The 22,600-nt window shown below is 36.7% G+C and overlaps 1 protein-coding gene across 5 annotated transcripts in view; it reads right to left on the bottom strand.

Moving 5' to 3' along the window:
* The window catches only part of Edil3 (EGF like and discoidin domains 3), a 536,979-nt gene that overhangs the window by 409,901 nt on the left and 104,478 nt on the right, over positions 1 to 22,600 (bottom strand). For 4 of the 5 annotated variants that reach the window (NM_001427434.1, XM_087634184.1, XM_087634187.1 and 1 more), the window contains 1 exon segment: positions 12,076 to 12,204. The exons of the other annotated variant lie outside the window; for it this stretch is intronic. In NM_001427434.1, the coding sequence (NP_001414363.1) occupies positions 12,076 to 12,204 (129 nt within the window). 5 annotated transcript variants of the gene reach the window in all.

Here is a 22,600-nt window from a genome sequence, read left to right as displayed (position 1 = left end):
AACAAGGATATCCTGAGTTTTGCAGGGAAATGGATGGAAATAGAAAATATCATGCTGAGTGAGGTAACTCAGATCCCAAATGACATGCATGGTATATACTCACTAATAAGTGGATATTAGCCAAAGAGAAAAAAGAACAAAAGGACAGAATACCCAAGATATAGTCCACAGAACACAAAAAGTTCAACAAACTGAAAGGCCCAAGTGAGGATGCCTCAGTACCACTTTTATCTCTGTAAATAGTTGTATAATTTCTTTCATTGCAAAAATAAGAGCCAGTAGCTTGAACATTTTCTCAGTGGCTAGGAACATTTCTATGCTATGGCAGAGGACCTCAATTATTTCGCAGAGTCCATTCTGCATTTGCACAGCTACCTATAACTTCAGAATCTTGTCTAACTGAACACAATCTCACACAGTGGGTACACTTACATGCACAAAGATACACCACACACACACACACACACACACACACACAAACACACACACACACACAATTTAATATTTTAAGTTTAGAAATAATAGTAGAGAAAGTTGATGGGACTAATTTTATTAGTCTTTATATTGCCAGTATCTACAAACATGTATATATATATTAAATTTTGTACTGATTAAATCTTAAAGAATCTACTTTAAAAGATCCAGCTATGATAACATCTTTTAGTTATACAATAAATAGGTCTCAATTCTCTCTTCTACATTGTACCCACCTTTGCAATAGGACATGATGGCTCATAAAATTAAAGCTCTTAAACATAGCCTTTGACATAGGTTATATTTAGGAAGTACTGATTAGTTGAATTTTCTATTTATTATTACTCTTTGAGACCTTGGCCATTGTTGTTATAGAAAATGGCGTGGCCTACCTAAAGGGGATCAGATGAACCATCTTTGAAATCCAGTTGCTACCATGAGTTGAGCTTCTCTGGCTGACACAAGGAGAGAGCAGTAAGAATCAATAAGATGTAATATGCATAAACATTTTTTCAGGGACAGGAAGATGGATCTACAGGTAAAGTCTGATAACCTATGTTTGATCTGAAGAAACCAAGGTGAAAAAAATGGACCACTTTCTAAAAGTTGTCCTCTGATGTGTATGTGTGTATGTATGTGTATGTATGTGTGCTGTGGTTTGTGCATATTCTCTCTCTCTCTCTCTCTCTCTCTCTCTCTCTCTCTCTCTCTCTCTTCACACAAATGCATAAATAATTCATTGGTTAAGTAAAATGAAAACATAACATCCACTCAGCTAAATCACAAAACTATGATATAAATTATCAAATCAAAAAAATGCAATTATAGAATAGAGCTCAATGGTATATACATGCCCTTTGTCTGATTATACATAAAGTATCCATCCTCAATTAAAATAAAAAATTCAGAACAAAAGGCAGTCCTTTAAATGATAGATACAAAGTGTTCTCAATAGCTTACATTATATTTTGTTATTAATCAAATCTTTGCCAATATATGAGTCTTTCTTTCATCTGGAGATCAACAGCTCACTGTACTCAATAATAATAATGTCCACTGAGGGTCTACTTGTATTTCCTGTCAGTAGGCACATAATTGTTAGAGCTGGCTATGCTACACACATAGGTTATAACCAATGTGACTAACACCAAATTAGTAACTTAAAAGAAGTAACCAAAAGTGTTCATAGGCATGTTTTAGACATTTTTGATGTGTAAAACAAAATTATCCTTTTGTGGCATGTGTTAACAAATACAAAAAATTATTATATATGTTACCTAAGTGAACAGTCCTATTTGTTTATGCAAGTATGTATATGAATTATTGTTTTTAGAAAAGCAAGGAAATATAATTATAAAGATAATTCTCTTGTCCTCAAGGAGACTCAGAAGTCTGAACAATCATCACACAAAGTTATCAGCATTGTTTAAAACTATTGTAGTCCATGAAGAATAGTGACCTTTCATTATGATGATTTCATATAAGGTGGAATCAATCTTTTTAGTTCAAGGAGTAATATTAAGGGGTGAACAAAGTTTCGAAAAATCTTATTTTGGTAACCAATTTTTGGAAATCTAAAATTAGTCTCAAAGGCCTATATTTCTGCTTAAAGCTTGTTATCATTCTAGTATCCCATTTCTAACCGGAAGTCTTTCAGGCAGTCTGACACTACCCTGCTCCGTGTTCTGTCACCAGTCACTTTCAAACAGTGTGAATAGGGCTATTCACATGACAGCAAATGCATACTCAGCTTGTGATTTTTTTTTCAATTTTTAGAGCAATCTTCATGTTTTGATGATAAAGAGCCATTTTTTGTTTCATAATGATGTAGGAGCAATGCAACAGATTAGAAATGATGAGCTTGGAAAGTGAGAAATTAAATAGACTCTTAATTTATGCTAGAAAAAGATCACCAACTACAAACTGAAAATAGGTTTGCCTGGGAAAGAAAAGGGAAGGTGGCTTAAAAGCTGTCATGTCTCTTTCCTTAATTATTAGAAATGAGAAGTCTGTTTCAATGCCAGCCAGCCCATTGAGATGCAGTGGCAGGGCATGTCATGATGTCTTCCTCTAAACTGGTCCCAATAAAATAATTTTTTAAGAAATTCTTTTTCTAAAATGTTGAGAGATCTCATAATACTACCAATCTCCAAATGTGGTAGTTTTCAGGTGGCACATTCATGCTCAATATGAGCACATATCTCTCTATGCTATTTCATAGCTTATTTACAGTAAACAGCAAGTGTCCGTCTTATGCATTGTTCTGTATTTTTACGCCATCCATTTATCAGAAGATTGTCCCTGTGTTCTAATCCTCAATCCACATTTCAATTTATCTTGGTTCTTATCTCAGAACTTCTCTTAAATTTTATATTAGCTGCTACCTTCTCAGTCTCTCCAACATGCCTTATCAATCCCTTAGATCTTTGAAGACAAAGCTATATGCTCTGTGCACATAGCTGATACTCAAATATTTGATGAATGAATGAGTAATAAATAATATATAGAGAAATATTTGCTTTAGTAATTGAAAAAATCTACTAATTCTTAAAGACAGACGTTCCCATCTCTGCATATTTTAATAGTCATATGCACAATTATCACCTCCAAATCTATGCTTGGCATCTTAAAACATGTCTAGCTAATTCCTCAAATTTTATATTTGGGATGCTGAATTTACTTTTCACCTGCATTTTGATTGTACTCAATTGTTAGTATCTCAGAAAATGGTACTCTGGTGATTAAAAGCACTTACTGTTTTTCCAGAAGACCAGAGTTAAGTTCACAGCACCCACACTAGGCAGGCAGTTTCTACCAGTCTGTACCGCCAACCTTAGGTAATTTAAACACTTTCCACTGCTGGACTACACAGGTACCTGTACTTATACATGTACGCATTCCCCACATCCATGTTGCATAGATAGAACCAAAAAGAGTACAAAAATATTTTTATAAATAAAATAAAAATAGGAATGACTTTGTTTAAACTCTTTTCCCTGAGTAGACAATGAATTCCCTGTATAAATTGTCCACTGTATCCTTTAAATTCTGAGAGCTTCTTCCCCATTAGTGCTTAGCTTCTGCCAAGTTACAGGTTATTCACTCAAGAGCATCACAGTTGCCAGATTAACTATATCACTGTCAACCTGTTCTCCTCCACATTTCCTTTATTTAATATCATACTGCAGCAACATAATCTTCACTATGTATCAAGCATCTCTGTTATTTTTGGTAGGAAATAAACATTTGTTTGTGACTTGTTTCAATAATTATTTTTATTCAGTTTACATGCTGATCACAGACCCCCTTTTCTTCTCCCAGTCCCAACCTATCAAATCCTTCCCCCATAGACCCTTCCCTTCTCAGAGAGGGGGAGTCCCCTTTGGGTGTCGCCCCATCCTGGGATGTCTACTTGCAGCAGTCCTGGCCCATCACTCCCACTGAGCATAACCAGGCAGTCCAGGTAGGTGAAGAAGAGACAATGGCAGAGAACGGATCACTGTCAGTAACTTCTTTTCCCTGGTTTTCAACATATTGGGTCTTTTGTCTAGAAAAAGTTTTGCTTCAAATGTCCTAGGATATAATTATTTTATAGTTATTTGTAAATGTTACAGTTTTCATTAATACATAAATTCTCTAACATGTACTAATAATGGGTCTCTCCTGTGTAATTTCATGGACTTAGAGTAGTTTCCTATTTATTATCTATTTATCCATAATTATGATCATCTATTATTAATTTATCTCATTTCCCTGAAATTAGATAGCAATTTCTGTAAGTTTAACATTCATATCCATTATTACTTAAGAATTAAGTATCAGATATAAATGAAAGATAATTGAGACTGTGTTATTTGTATTGGATTAATTAATTATCAATTTGACTTCCATGGCTATAATGCTGATATTTCTTGAAGTAAATCTGAGCTACACTCTTGGCCATAGAAATTATGTTTTTTCTCAAAGAATCAATCATTTCTTAAATTCCTTTGATTTCATCAATAAGCTATATGGCTGTGCTTCCATTTGTTACTATTAATAATATCTTAATTATTTTAATAGCATAAACAGTTGTAATATTAAATTGAATATTTTAAGAGATACTAAAATTTCCATTAATAAATACTACACTCTTCACAATCAATAGAAATTTTCTTTATAAATGGAATATATAAACACTCAGCTTCACATTGTTCTCTAGGAAAAGTGAGACATTTATTGACTGGGAAAAAAATGTGGACACAACCATGTGGACTTTTCTCCACAAGTTCGCCGAAGTGGGGCCCAGCATCCAGAGACTATCTGTGCAAAGTCTAGCTCATTTGACAGACATTGTCTTCAAATACAAGATATGATATAACAGGTTTGGATTTGTTGCAAAAGAAACTTTCTTATTTCTATCTGCAAAGATTTTAGTATCTTGAAAAGGTAAGAATCTAAATTCAAAAGAAAGCACGTAAGAAAAAAAAAAAAAGAAGAAGGAAGCATGTTACCTAAGGAATGGATTTTGCAAACCTGAGAGAGTTACCCTTGCTAACCTCCAAGTCATACTCCAGAAATGTAAGGGTTAGGAGATTGATCCCAAAAGTGGGGAAGTGTTCTAAGTTTATTTGACACTAGAGGATTTGCTGGGGAAAAATAAAAGCATGAAATTGGATGAGAAGATCCTTTGAATTGAGTAGCATAAAGAACTTCAAATGAGGCTATGGCAAAGCACTATGGTCTGAGATAAAAACATGATAGAAGTTTCCTAGATATGTGTTTGAAAGAACCTCTTGCAGACTGTAGAATCAGTGGGATAAAGGTTATTCTGAAACTTTGCCCTTTTTTTCTTTTATTGGATATTTTCTTTGTTTACATTTCAAATGTTATCCCCTTTCCTAATTTCCCCTCCAGAAACCAGCTACCTGCTATCCCACTTCCCTCCCCCTGCTTCTATAAGGATGCTTCCCCACCCACCCACCAACTTGCTCCCTCCTCCCTGTCCTGGCATTCCTCTACACTGGGGCATCAAGCCTCCACAGAACCAAGAGCCTCTCCTCCCACTAATATTCCACAAGGCCATCCTCTGCTACATTGTGGCTAGAGCCATGGGTCTATCCATGTGTACCTTATCTCTAGGATCACTGGTTGGTTAGTATTATTGTTCTTATGGGGTTGCAAGCCCCTTCAGCTCCTTCAGTCCTTTCTCTAACTCCTCCATTGAGGATCCCATTCTCAGTCCAATGGTTGGCTGTGAGCATCCATCTCTGTATTTGTCATGTTCTGGCAGAGCCTCTCAGGTGACAGCTATATAAGGTTCCTGTCAACCTGCACTTCTTGGCTTCCCCAATAGTGTCTGGGCTTGGTGACTGCATATGGGATGGATCACCAGGTTTTGTTTCTCCCTCCTGACACTAATGTACACCACCCAATGCTCCTTCAAGTTAGAGCCTCTTTTTTTCACTGCTTCTATATGCATGCATTGATATACATATGTATTTCCAAATAGAGTCTTTTCAGTCTGAAACGCTACTTACATATGTTTTCAAGGTCTATCATTTAGCAATGAACAAGAAATTGATGCTTTTCCCTGCACCCCCAAAAATCCTCCTGTTAATGATTTTTTCTATTGCCTATCATTCTTTTTGTAGGGTAGAAGGTTCATGGGCTCTTCAAAATATTTTGTTCCTATCTCTGAGGAAGTTTATTTTCTTTTCTTGTGGAATAATAATAGAACTAAACTTTTATATAATTGTGCAAATATGGTATTCAATAAAAATATGAAAATAAATGTGCATCTAATTAAAATTTTAATATGTAAGAAAATGTATAGTAATGTTCAAAGCTCTATGTCTTTTAAGGTATTCTCTTTAAATGCCCACTTCTGTAGTATTGCTTTTTTAATATATAAAATCTCTTTTTTATGGTTTCTGCACTATTTTTAGCTCATATGGAGAAATTGCATCTATGAGAATATTTCAGGTTGTATTCAATTGAAAAACAAAGAAAAGGGTTTAATGGTTCAAATATTTGTTTTCTGTACTTTAAAAATAGGGTGAACTCTAAAGTAGGAAAGGTAATAAAAGAACTGCTAATTAGTATTTTTACTAAATAAGTGTTCAGTATTAGACTAATGTATGCTAGAAAATACAGGCTTGAAAAAGAAGTTCCAAAAATAAAATAATGTGCTTATTCTATGAAAGCATCTAATCTGAAATTACCATTTTACTCTAAATTCTAACTTTTTTATCAAACTATTTGAAAGGATTAGCTCTCTATTCAGTCAAAATAGAGTGCTGGATGTGTAAGAATGAAAGCCTGAGTGTGAATCCCAAGCACCCAAATACAAAACCAGGAGTAGACTCATGACCTATAACTGAAAGATTCATTGGACAGCAGAGACAGAAATGTTGGAAAGGCTTGCTGCCCACCAGTCTACCTGAGGGACCGCAGGTTCACCAATGTCATATGATGATGCAAGATGATTATGTGGCGAGCTGAAGAAGAGGAAGCAAGTGTCTTCCTTTGTCCTCCAATCACATGGTCTTCTATCATATGTGTACATAGCATGTGCACACACATATATACACAGCTAACTTTATAAGACAGCAATGCTCAGTAACACACAAAAGGCATTTTAACTTGCTACATTCAAATGTTTATGGTACTCTTTCATTATTTTGATACTAGAATTGCTGTAATAGTTATGCTAAGCTATGCTGTTGGGCTGAAATAAAAATAAAACTTGTCCAAAAACTGCTAAATATACTCCACATGAGGGCATGGTTGTATGAAACACATTATACCAAATACAGTTTAAAATATTGTAGTTTAAGTACCAAATGTCTAATTATATGTTTTAGTCGTATAGCAATATACCTAGGGAAATTTTAATTATGTAAGCATTGATGCCTCAGCAACAATGAACTGTGACTGGTTTCTCACGCCTCACTTCTGGCAAAACGTTGGATGTTGAATTAATAATTAAAAATAGGATAAACTTTAAAAATATTTATCATGCTTATCTCTGATTTAGAGTCTGCTTTTTCAAGTTGTTTACAAAATATTATATACTACTAAGGAACCATAAATTCAATATTGGTAGAATTAAAATAATGATACCAAAATTTAATCACATTCCAATATTACAGCTATAATTCTCTTTGGTTCTATAGACATCTGGATATATGGCTCTTATATTAAACTCTAAAATGCTTCTGTGAATATCTGTAGTTGAAGTCAGAGTGATTGTGTGAGTTTTGAGTTTATGGAATAATGTCAAGCTCCCTAAAATATTGCTGACTTTAAAAGCTTTAAAAGAGAATTACCTTTGATATGAATTAAACTGACAAACTAAGCAATAGTATAAATCAAAATTTTCAGAAATAATCATGCCAGTGTAGTATTAAAATCTAAGGAGCATGTTAAAAAATACAGTATTGTGAATTTCCCTAATTTCTTTCTCAGCCTGTTTTTCCTTTGACTAAAGGAAGGCTACTGATTTATTTGAGTTAATCTTATATCCAGCCAATTTGCTGAAGTTGTTTATCATGTTTAGGAGTTCTCTGATGGAATTTTTGGGATCATTTAAATATACTCTCTGCAAACAGTGATATTTTGACTTCTTCCTTGCCAATTTGTATCCCTTTGACCTCATTTTGTTGTCTGATTCCTCTGGCTAGGACTTCAAAGACTATATTGAATAGATAAGAAGACAGAGAGCAGGCTTATCTAGTCCCTGATTTTAGTGGGATTATTCAAGTTTATTTCCATTTAGATTGTTATTGGCTACTGGTTTGCTACATATTGTTTTTACTATGTTTAGGTATGGGCCTTGAATTCCTGTTCTTTTCAACCCTTTTAACATGAACAGATGTTGGATTTTGTCAAATGCTTCTTCAGCATATGAGATAATCATGTGTTTTATTTTTTAAGTTTGTTTATGTAGTAGATTAGGTTGCCAAGCAAGAGAAAGATGTACAACAAGAAATTCAAGCCTCTGAAGAAAGAAATTGAAGACCTCAGAAGATGCAAAGATCTCCCATGATCATGGTTCAGCAGGATTAACATAATAAAAATGGCCATTTTACCAAAAGCAATCTTCAGGTTCAATGCAATCCCCATCAAAATTCCACCTCAATTCTTCACAGAGATAGAAAGAAAAATTATCAAATTCATTTGGAACAACAAAAAAGCCAGGATAGTGAAAATTATTCTCAACAATAAAAGAACTTCTGTGGCAATCACCACCCCTGACATCAAACATTACTACAGAGCAATAGTGATAAAAACAGCATAGTATTGGTACAGAGAGGGGCAGGTAGATCATGTAGATCAATGAAATAGAATAAAAGACAATGGAATAGAATTGAAGATTTCATCTTTGACAACGAAGCTAAAACCATTCAGTGGAAAAATACAGCATATTCAAAAAATAGTACTGGGTTAAGTAGAGCTCAGCATGTAGAAGAATGCAAATTGATCCATTCTTACTACCCTGTACAAACCTTAAGTCTGAGTGGATCAAGAAATAGAATCCAGAGCACAACAAATATGCTAGCAACCAACTATTGAACCAACAACGGGTCCCCATTGGAGGAGTGAGAGAAAGGATTAAAGGAGCTGAAGGGGTTTTTAGGCCCATAAGGACAACAACACTAACCAACCAGAACTCCTAGGAACTAAATCCCCATCCAAAGACTATACATGGACAGGCCTCTGCATATGTAGCAGAGGATGGCCTTGTTGGGCACCAATGGGAGGAGAAGTCCTTGGTCCTGTGAAGGCTGAACCTCCCAGTTTAGGGGAGTGTCAGGGTGGGGAGGCAGGAAGGGGTTGGTGAATGGGTGCAGGAACACCCTCATAGAAGATGGGGAGACGAGACAGAATGTCACAGGGAGTTTATGGATAAGAGACAGGGAAAGGGGATAACATTTGAAATGTAAAGGAATTTTAAAAAATCCAATAAAAATTGTTTGACATCCTTAGTTATCAGGGAAATGCAAATCAAAACAACCCTGAGATTCCTCCATATACCAGTCAGAATGACTAAGACAAAAAACTCAGTTGACAGCAGATGCTGGCTAGCATGTGGATAACAAGGAACATCCCTCCGTTGCTTCTGCTATTGCAACCTGAACAAACATTCTCGAAATCAGTCTCATAGTTCCTCAAAAAATTGGACATAGGACTACCTGAAGACCCAGCTATACCACTCCTGGCCATATACCCAAAATATTCTCCAACATATAACAAAGACACATGCTCTACTATGTTCAAATTAGTCTTATTAATAATAGCCAGAAGCTGGAAAAAAGAAGATGTCGCTTTACAGAGGAATGGATACAGAAAATGTGGTACATTTACATAATGGAGTACTCCACAGCCATTAAAAACAATGACTTTATGATATTTTCAGGCAAATAGATGGAACTAGAAAAATAGCACCCGGAGTCAGGTAATGCATTCACGAAAGAACACACATGGTATGCACTCAACGGCAAGTGGGTATTAGGGAAAAAAACTTGGAATACCTACAAAATAACTCACAGATCACATGAAATTCAAGAAGAAATAAGAACAAAATGGAGTATTCAGTTCTATGTAGAAGGAGGAACAAAATAATTTTGGGAAGTACAGGTAGGGAGGGACTAAAGGGGACAGAATCAGGTTTGGGAAGAGGTGGGATAGAAATACAAGTGGGAAAGAAATTGAATGGAGGTGGGCAGCAGTGGGGGTGGGGTTGGGAAACTGGTGGTATTCACCATAAAGTCCCAGATGCCAAGATAGCAAGAGGCTCCGAGGACTCAGTGTGGATGACATTAGCTGAAATATCCAACAAAGGAGAGAGAGAACCTGTAGAGACCGTATCAAGGGATTAGACATAGCTCCTGGTTGAGAAAAGGGGCCTCACACCCTTCTCAAAAATTAAATCCAGAATTGTCCCTGTCTAAATGACAAAGAGTGGAGCAGGAACTGAAGGAAAGGCCATCCAGAGACTGGCACAACTTTGCATCCATCTCAAACCAGGCACTATTGCTGATGCCAAGAACTGCTTGCTGACAGGAGCCTGACATGGATGCCTAATGAGAGGCTCTGTCAGAGCCTTACTGATCCAGATATGGATGCTTGCAGCCAACTGTGTGACTGAGAAGGGGGACCCAAATGGAGGAGGCACTTTATCTGACATCAAAGGATGAGAGGTCCTTTTCTTGTGAAGGCTTGATGCTCCAACTTAACATGCCAGATTAGTAGGTGGGAGTGGGGGCATTGTGAAGGCATGGTGGAGGGCAGATGGCTTGGTTTGTTTTTGTTTGTTTGTTTGTTTGTTTTGAGAGGAAACAGGGAAGGGGATAGCATTTGAAATGAAATTTAAATAGAATAACCAATACAAAATAGGAAACCACTAAATTCCATAATTGATGTTCAAGTGTAGTAAATTAATGATTTTTTAAAGTGATTCTTCTATCATTCAGTTAATATTTGTGGGCTTTTACTAGACAAAGTTTCTATGTCAGATGTATCAGATACAAAGTTAGGTAACACAGTCTCATCACTGTCTACAAAAGCTAATAATTTACCTTTTCCAAGGTGTTAACCAAAAACCACTAAAGTGTCCAGTTTTCCAGCAATTATGATGACAAACACAACTTTATTCAATATTACTGGATTTCATATTTGACAAATATAGACCATTTTGGACACCTTTTTTTTGTACTGCTATGAAAATCATTTTCACACCTATCAGAGTGCTGCTTTGACTCAGAGAAAAAAATTTCACAGAAGTTTACACACTGTGATTTTAAACATATTTTTTAAATTCTTTGAGAACTTTATAGAATTCATTTTGATCAAATGTCCCCATCAACTTCTTCCAGATCTATTTCCACCTCTCTTCTACCCAACTTTCTGTCTGTTCCTTTTTACACTTAACAAGCCATCTACTGCAATCTGTGCTGTCCATATACCTCAGGGTGTGGCACTATTGACTGAATGGTAGTCAGCCACTTAAAAAACCAGAACATGTACATATGTCCTTGCTGGGGAGAACAAGTTGATTGGAAACTTTGTGTATTACAAAGTCCTATAGCAATGATGTTTTTACAAATTAAAACAGGATTTTGCATAGAACAGAATTTTGAAAAGGTTTTGATGAGGATTGCAGTAGGAATGCTTCATATTCTTCACCAACTTAAAATGTGGTACATACTCATATTCTTGAAAACAAATAATTTAGATTTACAAAATACTAATACATATTACCAATTCATTTAAAAGACCTATTAAATTTATAGTAATGATTTTACCTAAGTCAACATTAGAATTATCTCCTTAATTTGCATAAGAATTCATTTACATCAGAGGCATAGGGAATTCATTATATTCAACTATTTTTGCCAATTATAGTGCCAATCACTGAACTAGGAACTAGGATATTTAAGTATATCACCAGTAAAAATATAAGTAAAAGACAAAGTAAAAACTATAAGATCAATAGCAATACAGCCAAGCAATTTCAATACAATCTTAAAAATATCTTCACCACACAAAAGTCATTTCTGAACACCATCCACAAAAACGAATGCGATGACTATGGAGATGCTTAAATCTTGCACTTACCAACCTCCACAACACTAGAGCAGTTTGGATCTGTGAAGCCGTCTGGACACTCACAGGAAAAGGAATCATCCGCCAATCCTGACAGACAGATGCCACCATTTTCACAGGGATTGGGGTTGCAAATGTCCCCTGAGGAACAGAGTAAGAGTTTCACTTTTTAATATATGTTTTAGGATTAAAATACTAGTTCACTCAGTTTACAGGCAGACTCCTAAAAGTCAGGGGTCCTGGGTTTCTTTAGTTACCTCAATAAATGGTCTCTTTAGAGCTCTATGTTTCTCACTGTAACTTTTGGGGTACTCTCTGTAATATGCGGGGATATATTACCCAATGCTTAGACATTGAAATTGACTTGTGTACTCACATTAGAAACAGGATATTAACAGACTTGAAAGTTATGAAGAACTAAAAACATTGGATTTCTATTGCTCTTGTCCAACTAACTCAACTTGAATGCATTCAGGTCAATGAACTTCCTGAACATCTTAAACTGAGAGATGCGCTGAAAGTCCAGAGAAAAACTGCAACCGTGTAAGTTGCACCAATGTGGAGGCAGTAGATACCGTGGCTTTGTCTCTAGTGTTGCATAACAGTTCAAATTCTGTACTCTAAATCTGGATAAAGGAGGCTAGAAAAATGGCCATCAATGTTGAATAGAGTATGGCAATAGAGAATTGAAGTTGTCACCTATAGTTACTTGTAAGACAGAAGGTGTATGTGATAACATTTTGGGTAGGAGTAACGAGGTTTCCACACAAACAGTTAAACTGTCAATTGCCTCACTATCTGCACACGACAAGGTACTACAGAAAAGAGACGTGTCAAAGAGATCTGAAATCTCATTTGGAGCATGAAAGACCCTCTTAGAAAATCAAAGTAACCAAAAAAAAATCTTGAGAATTGTACCTCAGCAGGCTGACATACCCAAAGTAGCAATGCTGATTCAACATGAAAGCAATACTAGCTTTTATGTAAACTGCTGAGTGGAGGAGCATGACTTATTATACAAAGAGGAGTTGAGTTAGGTTACTCGGACCACGTCCTAGACTTCATCAAGAATCTCAGTGCTTCTGGGAGCTTTGTCAGTTAAGATGCTGCCTTCAAGGCTAAAAAGAGTGGGGAAGAAAAGAAGGAAGAAAAGGGGGAAGGACTAAAGAAAGTCAGAGGATGAATAATCATCATCAACTTTAACATCATGTGGATTACAATTTTATCCAATTTCTTTGTTTTACTGACAACAATATGTGTGAAAAACACTCCTCTGGTGTGAAGACAGCTTCACAGAAGGCAGATGAGCAACCCTGTCATCTACTAAATCAAAGAGTACGGAGAGTGAACAGTCCTCACAAAAATTTTGCAGAGTCTGTCATAATTCCATACATTTCCACCACTAACCCAAAAAGGGCAGCACGTATCCAAAGGGGCAAGACAAGCTGAAGATATTTATATCATCTTACTTGTACTGATACAAAGCAATGTCTGGGAGAGGGTCAGAGCATGAGGGACATTCTAAAGGCATACAGTTACATATTCACTTAAAATCAAGAAAATCTCATTCTGACATGCTTCTTTCTGGTGTCTGAGACCCTCTGCGGCACATGCACAGCGATCTCATTCCACAGCACATAGGATGTAGTACTCAATATAAGTACCGATGTTGGTGGACAGAGAGAATCAGAACTGCATGGGGTTGGCAGTTCTTGTTCTTTTGCTTTTCTAATAATTCATTTTAAGGAACAATTCTTGGAGTCAGGGGAGTTGGCACTGTGAATGAAGTTCTTGCAAGTATGAAGAGCTATGTTTGAACATCATCCATATTAAATCTCTCCCAGACTTCATCAATAATCCCGGTGCTTCTCAGATTGGAGGGAGATCCAGACACATCTCGAGAAGCTCAAGGGACAGTAAGACCACTGTGCACATGAAAGTCACTAAGAAAGAATTTTGCCTCAAGCAAGGTTGAGGGTGAGGGCCACACCAGAGGATATCCTGTACCAGCACGTGCCTATTATGTGACTATTATGACACACATGCACCTACATCCCCATATACATCATATGAAATGAAACCTTCCTTGGCACCTAAACTGCTCTTTCCAGATGACAATATTAAATATGTTATATATTCTTATACATGGCTACTAGTAATATAATGCTTCTGTAGTTAAAATGAGAAAGATCTGTTTACTTCATATCACATGCCTAGAAACTAGCGTTTATTTAGCGGAACTCTGCTGTTGTTATTTTTCTTGCTAAATATTTGTTCTTTTTTGATTCTGGCTTAACTTTCTCAGAGTTACTATTGCTGGGATGAAACTTAGTGAGCAACTTTGGGAGGAAAGGGTTCATTTGGCTTACACTCCCATATCACTTTTCATCGTTGAAGGAAAAGAATAATCACCAGGATATAGGACAGGAACTCAAACACAACAGAAATCTAGGGAGAGTAACTGATGCAGAGGCTATGGAGAGATGCTGCAAAATAGCATGCCTAACCTGTTTTCTTATAGGGCTGTAAGTACCATCCTGGGATGGCACCACCCACCATGGGCTTGGCCCTTTCACATCATTCTGTAATTATGAAGATGCCTCCGAGACTTGAATACAGCCTGGTCATATAGAGGCACATTTTTCAATTGAAAATCCTTTCTGATGATTGTAGGTTGTGTCAACTTGACATAAAATTTGCCAAGCCATGCCTACTGATTCCTAATCAAATTTGTAAACATTTGTAGGTGATATGAAATTTCATGTGTTTAGTGCACACAACAGGAGGGAGTAACAACTTAGATTGATGGCTACAGACACACATATTTGCCAAATTGTCGCTCTACTACATTAGCAGTTTTGTAAATTTAATATTTTTGATTTAAGTTTTATGTGCTTGCACTCTTTCTGTTATTTTTAGATGATCTGACTTTAGCTTATTTTTGGGGTAGAAATCTTAGCTCCTGTCTGGAAATCTTGGCTCGTTCCACATGGAAAGGTTTAATGAGAGAAGAAGAATAGAAGAGGAGAGGAGTAAAGGCTAGCCATGATCACATGGAGGGAAGAAGGAAGGGAAATGGAGAGAGAAGGGACAAAGGGCAAGAGGGCAAGAGGGCAAGAGCAAGGAGTAAGAGCAAGAGAAGAAAGAGAAGAGAGGGCAAGCAGCCCCTTTTATAGTGTCGTGCATGCCTAGCTGTTGCCAGGTTACTGTGGGGCAGAGCATATCTGGCTATTGCCAGGTAACTGTGAGGAGTGGAGTTTACTTATGACTTGCAAAATGTCAGACAAATGCTCTACCACTAAGTTGCATTTTTTTATCACATTAGCAATATTTATTCAGGAACTTGTACATTTTAAAAAATGAATTAAATATGAAATGAGATTTGAAATCCTCAACCATTGTCAAAAATGTATAATTGTTTTTCCTTTTATATTGGATATATTTTTATTTACATTTCAAATGTTGTCCCCTTTCCTAGTTTCCCATCCATAAACCCTCTATCCCATCACCCTCCCCCTTCCTCTATGAGAGTGTTTGCCCTCCTCAAACCACCCAGCCCTTCCTGCCTCCACACCCTGACATTCCCCTACACTGTGGGGTACAGCCTTGGCAGAACCAAAGGCTTCTCCTCCCATTGGTGCCCAATAAGGCCATCCTTTGCTACATATGCAACTGGAGCCAATGAATGTGTCCATGTGTAGTCTTTGGATGGTCGTTTAGTCCCTGGGCACTCTGGTTGGTTGGTATTGTTGTTCTTATGGGGTAGCAAACCCCTTCAACTCCTTCAATCCTTTCTCTGACTCTTCCAGTGAGGACCCAATTCTCGGTTCAAATGTTTGCTGCTAGCATTTGCCTCTGTATTTGTCATGTTCTGTCAGAACCTCTCAGGAGACAGCTATATCAGGCTCCTGGCAGCATGCACCTTTGGCATCAGCAATATTGTCTGGGATTGGTGGCTGGATCCCCAGGTAGGGAAAGCTCTGAATTGCCATTCCTTCTGTCTCTGCTCCAAACTTTGTCTCCCAATTTACTCCTATGAATATATTTGTTCCCCCTTCTAAGAAGAACTGAAGCATCCTGACTTTGGTCCTTCTTTTCCTTGAGTTTCATGTGGTCTGTGGATTGTATCTTGGTAATTCGAACTAAGCTGCATTCTTAAACCTAAGATTATAACATATTGCTATCTTTTCTCTAATTTGCATATTATTCATCACATTATATTTGCACAATATCATTTAATGAAGTTTAAATGATATAAAATTACTTTAACATGCACTGAGTCCAAACAGCATTGTAACAAAATAGAGGTCAGTACAAGAAATTTTGGTTGGTTTATAGAGTTCATGAAAGTATGACTGAGTAGTCAGTTTAAAAAAAATGTAATACATTTGGCTTTAGAGGATGTATTGTATATAAGAAATTTGCAGAACATCTAAAATAAATATGTCTGATAATAAGCAGGTATTGAACTGGAGGGCTTTCCCTTCAATATGAATTATTAAACGCCAGTGAGTATTTAAGTGCAGAGATAGAACAGGATCTGGACGATGAGAGATACTTCAGTTCCTAAGTAAATATTACAGCAGACAAAGGAAGAACCTTTTGAAATAAATATAAGAAGTGTTATGTAATCTTCAGTATAAATGTGACACTTGTAGTAAGAAATCTAATACGTCAAAGTCTGCCAGAGGTTAACAAAAGCCTCCAAATATTAAGTGGGCAATATGAACAGAACATGAAATTTTGGCCTCGTGAGCAAAAAGCACAGACAACAGAAAACAACCACAGAAAGAAAGAAAGAAAGAAAGAAAGAAAGAAAGAAAGAAAGAAAGAAAGAAAGAAAGAAAGAAGAAAGAAAGAAAAACAGACAGGGAGGGAGGGAGGGAGGGAGGGGGAGAGAGAGAGAGAGAGAGAGAGAGAGAGAGAGAGAGAGAGAGAGAGAGAGAGAGAGAGAGAGAACAAGAGCTAATAAAGATGTGAATCTGTTTTGGCCATGCCCAATTATAATAGCATTCTTGTTATAGCTGTGTTGAGCAAGACTATCAATACTAAAAGGAAGTTAAGAGTAAGAAGTTCAGCTAGCTGAGATAAGCTTCTGTGGTAGAGCATGAGTCTGACAGGCTGAAGGTCCTGTACTCAATACCTAAAACCAGGAGAAGAAAAATGATAAAAATGTTTACTAAGAAATAATGACTGCATGCTAAGTAATCGTTTTGCTAAAATTACGAACTTAAAAATGTAATGCCCCAACACTATTGTTGATGCCAAGAAGCACTTCCTGACAGGAGCCTGACACTGCAGTTCCCTGAGATGCTCTATCATCATCTGATCAATACAGATGCAGATACTCACAACCAGCTATCAGACTGAGCTTAAGGATCCCAATGGAAGTAATAGAGAAAGGACTGAAGGAGCTGAAGAGGATTTCAACCCCATAAGAAGAACAATATCAAATAACTGTACCACGTAGAACTCCCAGAGACTAAACTACCAACCAAAAAAGTATACGTTGAGGGAGCCGTGGCTCCAGACACAAATGTAGCAGAGGATGGCCTTATCTGATATCAATAGGAGGAGAGATCCTTGATTCTATGGAGGCTTGATGCTCTGGTGTAGGAGGATGCTAGAGTGATGAGGTGGGATTAGGAGTGGGAGTGTTTGGAGGAGCTCCCTTATAAAGACAAAGTGAAGGGTAGATGGGATGAGAGTTTGTAGAGGGGTAACCAGGAAGGAAGATATCATTTGAAATATAAATAAATAAATTATCCAATAAAAGAAAAGATAAAAGAAAAAATGTAATACCTAGGAAAGATGGGCTGATGAGAAACTAAAAGCAAAGAAAACCTTCCTCTTGCAGTGTATGTTTTACACCTGTGCAAAGAAATAGAGGTTGAGGACAAAGAGGACAGAAGTAAGAATAACCAGTAATGACTGCTGTCTAATACAGGCACAGCAATATTTTCTGTAATACAGTAGGGAGACTAAAAACAAAAACCACTCTGGTGGATTCCCTCCCATGCAGGAACAGCTAGGACCTGGTGACTTCAGTAGGATTAGTTATTGGTTTTATGCAATTAAGACCAAGTCCAAGGGGAGCATCCCACAAGTTCTGCATAGAAGGACATAAGTGAATAGCAATGAAAAATTATGTTGTTCCATGAAATTAGATTAGAAAGTGTATCCCTATGGGAACAATAACATTCATTCTCAAAATACCCTGCTATGCTGTCTTGCTCATTGAAGCCAACACCTTATCCTGCTATTTTCTATATGTAGCTGTTATCAGGATAATGGTGTAATTGTGGGTTAATATTTTTAAGAGAAAATAAATGTCCTGGATAAGTGCTGTGTCTAATTGACATGTCTGCCAAAACTTCTGATTCTCTGTAATTCAAATTAACACAGGGAAGAACACATAACGAGGAAACATTTCTATTTAATGCCTAATAAGTTTTTGGAGTGCAAATAAATGATTGTCGTCTATTTATTCATCCCCTTGGTTGATAAATCTTAAAATTATGATGGCAATTAGTGCAAGAATGCAGGCTGAATAAAGAAAAGCAAAACAATGGAGATTACACAACCCGCTCTTCCACCGTCAGCAAGTCCTCGGCTGCGGGGCTGCACGCCGTAGCCCATGCAGTGTGACACCTTGATGTTTCTTGGCTAGCGTGTCTCACCTGCTTTAGATTAGGACAGATGTGTTTAATTTTCTCCTAACTATGTCTTATAGTTCCATATGCAGTTTATGGCAGGCACACTCAGGCAAATTAAGCTGGTGATGGTTTGCCTTTTGGCAATAGAAAGAAGTAATTATTTTTCCCGGGGGCAGGAAATCTTTGCAGGCAAAATTTAACTTACTCTTTGCCTGCATTTTCCACCCACTCTAGAGTTCTGAAAGCGTTGGCTCCAGCTTTAGCTTTGTTTTTCCCACCGACCCTACCTGTTGCTAGGTGCTTCATACTTAAAACAGTCCACATAATATCATATCTGTGCCATTTTCTGTTCACAAGCCATAATACTTGGACCTTTGGAGTAACACTTTCAGGTATCTTAATTATCACCTCTTAGTGTATAGAACAATGCAAAACAAATGAGTAATGACAAGCCAACAAAGACACAAAAAGTTTGTACATTTTAATGCCATTTTCTTTGATATTGGTATATACAAATGTGATATTTCTAGTTCATATAAAGAAGAATATTATATTGTGGCAATATGGTGGAAACTGGCATTCACGATGAGTAATTTATTTCATTGACATTTAAGCTCTCCATTGGTTTATATGCTACATTTTCTTGATGAGTTTGTGACTCTCTTCAGTTTGCATATGAGACTATCAGTGACTCATCCATCATAGATCGATTTGCCAGACACCACACTGAGAGACTTGAGTGCAGCTGAAATGAAACACACGATTCCTGTATTCTTTGAGTTAATCCTACAGAGGAAGTGAATGGAGAAAGCATCACAAAGCAGAAAACAAGGTGTTGTTATTGTAAAAACATAGCCAGAAGGAAAAATCTACCTGATATGGAATGCTGGAAATATAATTGTTTATTAAACATAGAGAGTCAAGCTAAAAATTGAAAGGTGAACAGGAAGGAGCAATGTAAAAAGAGAAGAAAGATTATGCTTTTCAGAAAGAACACAAGGGATGACTTGCATGATAGGCTCAGAAGTGATGAAGGCAAATCAGTAAAAAAAAAAATCAGTTTATACACTCCACAGTAATCATAGCCATTTGTTATATTTGTTATATAAATATTGTTATCTCAACAATTTCATAGAAATTTAGATATAATTTGAAAGACTAAATTCATATAACCCCATGTACAGGACAATAAAATATAGTGATTTGTTTTTTATATCTGAAATATCTAAAAATAGTGCCCTTATTATGTAATATTAATGTATTTATCATACTGTATTATAAATATATAGATATATGCTATAAATACATGTGCAGAGTGATACTAATGTCTTTTCATGTTTGCATAAATACATTAGGAATTTATACAGAAGAATAAGGAAGTCCTTGTTTCATCTTTTCTACTAGAAGTGCTAGGAAACACTATTTCTAGGCTCTCTCCATCTTGACAAACACATTTGTACAAAGACATAAAACTAAAAATAAGAAACTAATATGTTACAAAGAATCTTACTTCATGAACATGACTTATTACTTAATTGCTTCAGTGTCTCTGCATGGTAATTGTGCAGGATGTCACAACTCATATTTAATTGTGGGAAAGCAAAGCACAAGGAATGCTTGAATTGACATTACTCAACATGACAATGTGGGCCTGCACACTGCTGTGCCATCTCCAATTTATTGCTCTCCCATTGAAAATGGCAGTTATAATGCTACTTCATTAAGGAACTGAAAGAAAGCAGAATCTTTGCTTTCAGTTGCACAAGTCAGAATTTTGAAACAACTATAAATTAAGTACGTAGAATAACTAGCCAAATCTAGTACACAAATGAGCAAGAACTCTAGTTAAAATGAGATAAAGCTCATGAGAATTTGCATACTCAAACTGGCAAACCTTACAGAAAATGTTAGCACTCTCTTGATATATTTTCTATGAAACTGTGGAACAATATATGTCTTCTTTTAAATTGACAAGAGCCTTTCTTAAGTTGCTACCCTTTGAGAAAGCATATGTATTATGTATTCCAATGGCAAAATTCAATTCAATTTTAAAACCTTCTCTCTCATACTAAAGATTGTGATGGGTCACTGTATATTTCAAAAAAAATTTTTAAAGCTATTAATGATGCTTCAAAGAAGAGTAATAGTATACTATGGTCATTTAAAAACTCATATAAAACCTGGCATATTACTATAGAGCCTGGCATATTACTATGTCTGTGTGTGTCTCTGTGTGTGTGTGTCTCTGTGTGTGTGTGTGTGTCTTTTAAAATATAGTTACCCCATACTAAAATGGTGATGACTTTGGTAAATGCCAGAGGTCATCAAGTAAATATCTCAGATTCATAAATAAGTTGTCTTTTATGAAATTTTGGGACAAAGAGATCCCAAGCCTTACAAACTATTGACAATGCTATTAGTGACTTTCCAAAATCTGTGGGTAAGATGCTATCACTGAAGACATCACATATTTGCACCATATAAAATTGAGATGTTATGCAGGCACTCACTTGGAATCTTTATATATTTTCTAATTTTCATGGGTCTTGAAAATTTTGTTTGTTATTGGCAGAAAAACTGTAATCATCTCTTTTCTTTTGATATGAACCATGTAAGCTAGAATCATTGACCTGTTAAGATATGGCTAACCTTAATGGGAATGTCATGGGAGTAACCAATGACTTCTGTTTGACTTTAAATACCATTTCACAAGGTGAACCTTTTACTGGTACCATTGAAAGATCAAGAGATTATGGCAAAACGGGTCATAAACTCTAGGAAAGAACCTCCTCTTCTTGTTCTGCTAAATGGACATAGTATTAAATTGGTCCCTAATGGCTTACAATTACACTCATAGATAATTGCGTCTCTTGAACCTCATCATAGAAGTTCCTGTTTGTAGTAGATGGTGATTAACACAAGACCCACGACCTGTCAAGGTGCAAAGAATAAGTGACCATGGAACTCTCAGCCCTCAATGAGACATTTATATCATAACTCCTCCTCCCAATGCTTAAAGCTCATCATGGAAAGGGGAAGGAAGAGCTTAGGAGTCAGAGTTGGTGGATGATTATAAGCAAATAGTGTCATTTGGACACCATAGGTCAGCTGTACATATGAAAGCTCAGCAGTTGTTAAAGTATGCGCCGGACCTCAGAAGCTCAGTCCCGACACAGATGAACCCACCATGGACAGGAAAGGTATGCAGGAAGGTGCACCCCTAAGTGTGGAGTTCTCATCATTTGGTAGTTGCAAGGAGAGGAAATGTCAATTTTCTTTAAGTGTGTATCCCTGGACCCCTGAGGCTCTCAGTCTGACCCACCAATCAAAGAACATATATGGGTTGGACCTAGGCCTCCCCACAAGTATGTGGCAGACGTGTAGATTGGTCTTCATGTGAGTCCTGAGGCTATACATGAAGCTGTTTCAGTTGGATAAGTTCTTCGAGCTGGGCTACCTTGTCTAACCTCAGGGGAAGAGGAAACGCCTAACTCCAAGAGACTTGATGTACCATGGTGGGAGGATACCCAGGAAAACTCTACTCACTCAGCAGACAACAGCAAAGGAGGAGGTGACTAGAAGAGGTGCAGTGAGTGATAAATAAAGTGAATAGGCAAAATACTAAATTAAGAAAGAGTGTATCCCTTGTTAAGCTGACCACAGAACAGGGAAAAGCTACTTATCCGAGAACAAATGGGCAGTACACATTGGACTTTGTTAACAAAAGAAAAAAAAAGAAAAGAAAAAGAAAAAAAAAACATATTTCAGTATGTAGGGGTCAGGGAATTTGGGAAGAGTTCCCGGAGAGAGTAAATTTAATCAAAAACTTTGTGCAAGAATCAATGCAAAAGAAAGCCTTCAAAATAGTGATCTGGAGCTGG

The sequence above is a fragment of the Rattus norvegicus genome, chromosome 2, assembly GCF_021556685.1.
Source record: "Rattus norvegicus strain SHRSP/BbbUtx chromosome 2, alternate assembly SHRSP_T2T, whole genome shotgun sequence".
NCBI lineage: Eukaryota > Metazoa > Chordata > Mammalia > Rodentia > Muridae > Rattus > Rattus norvegicus.
This window is presented reverse-complemented; position numbering and strand designations above follow the sequence as displayed.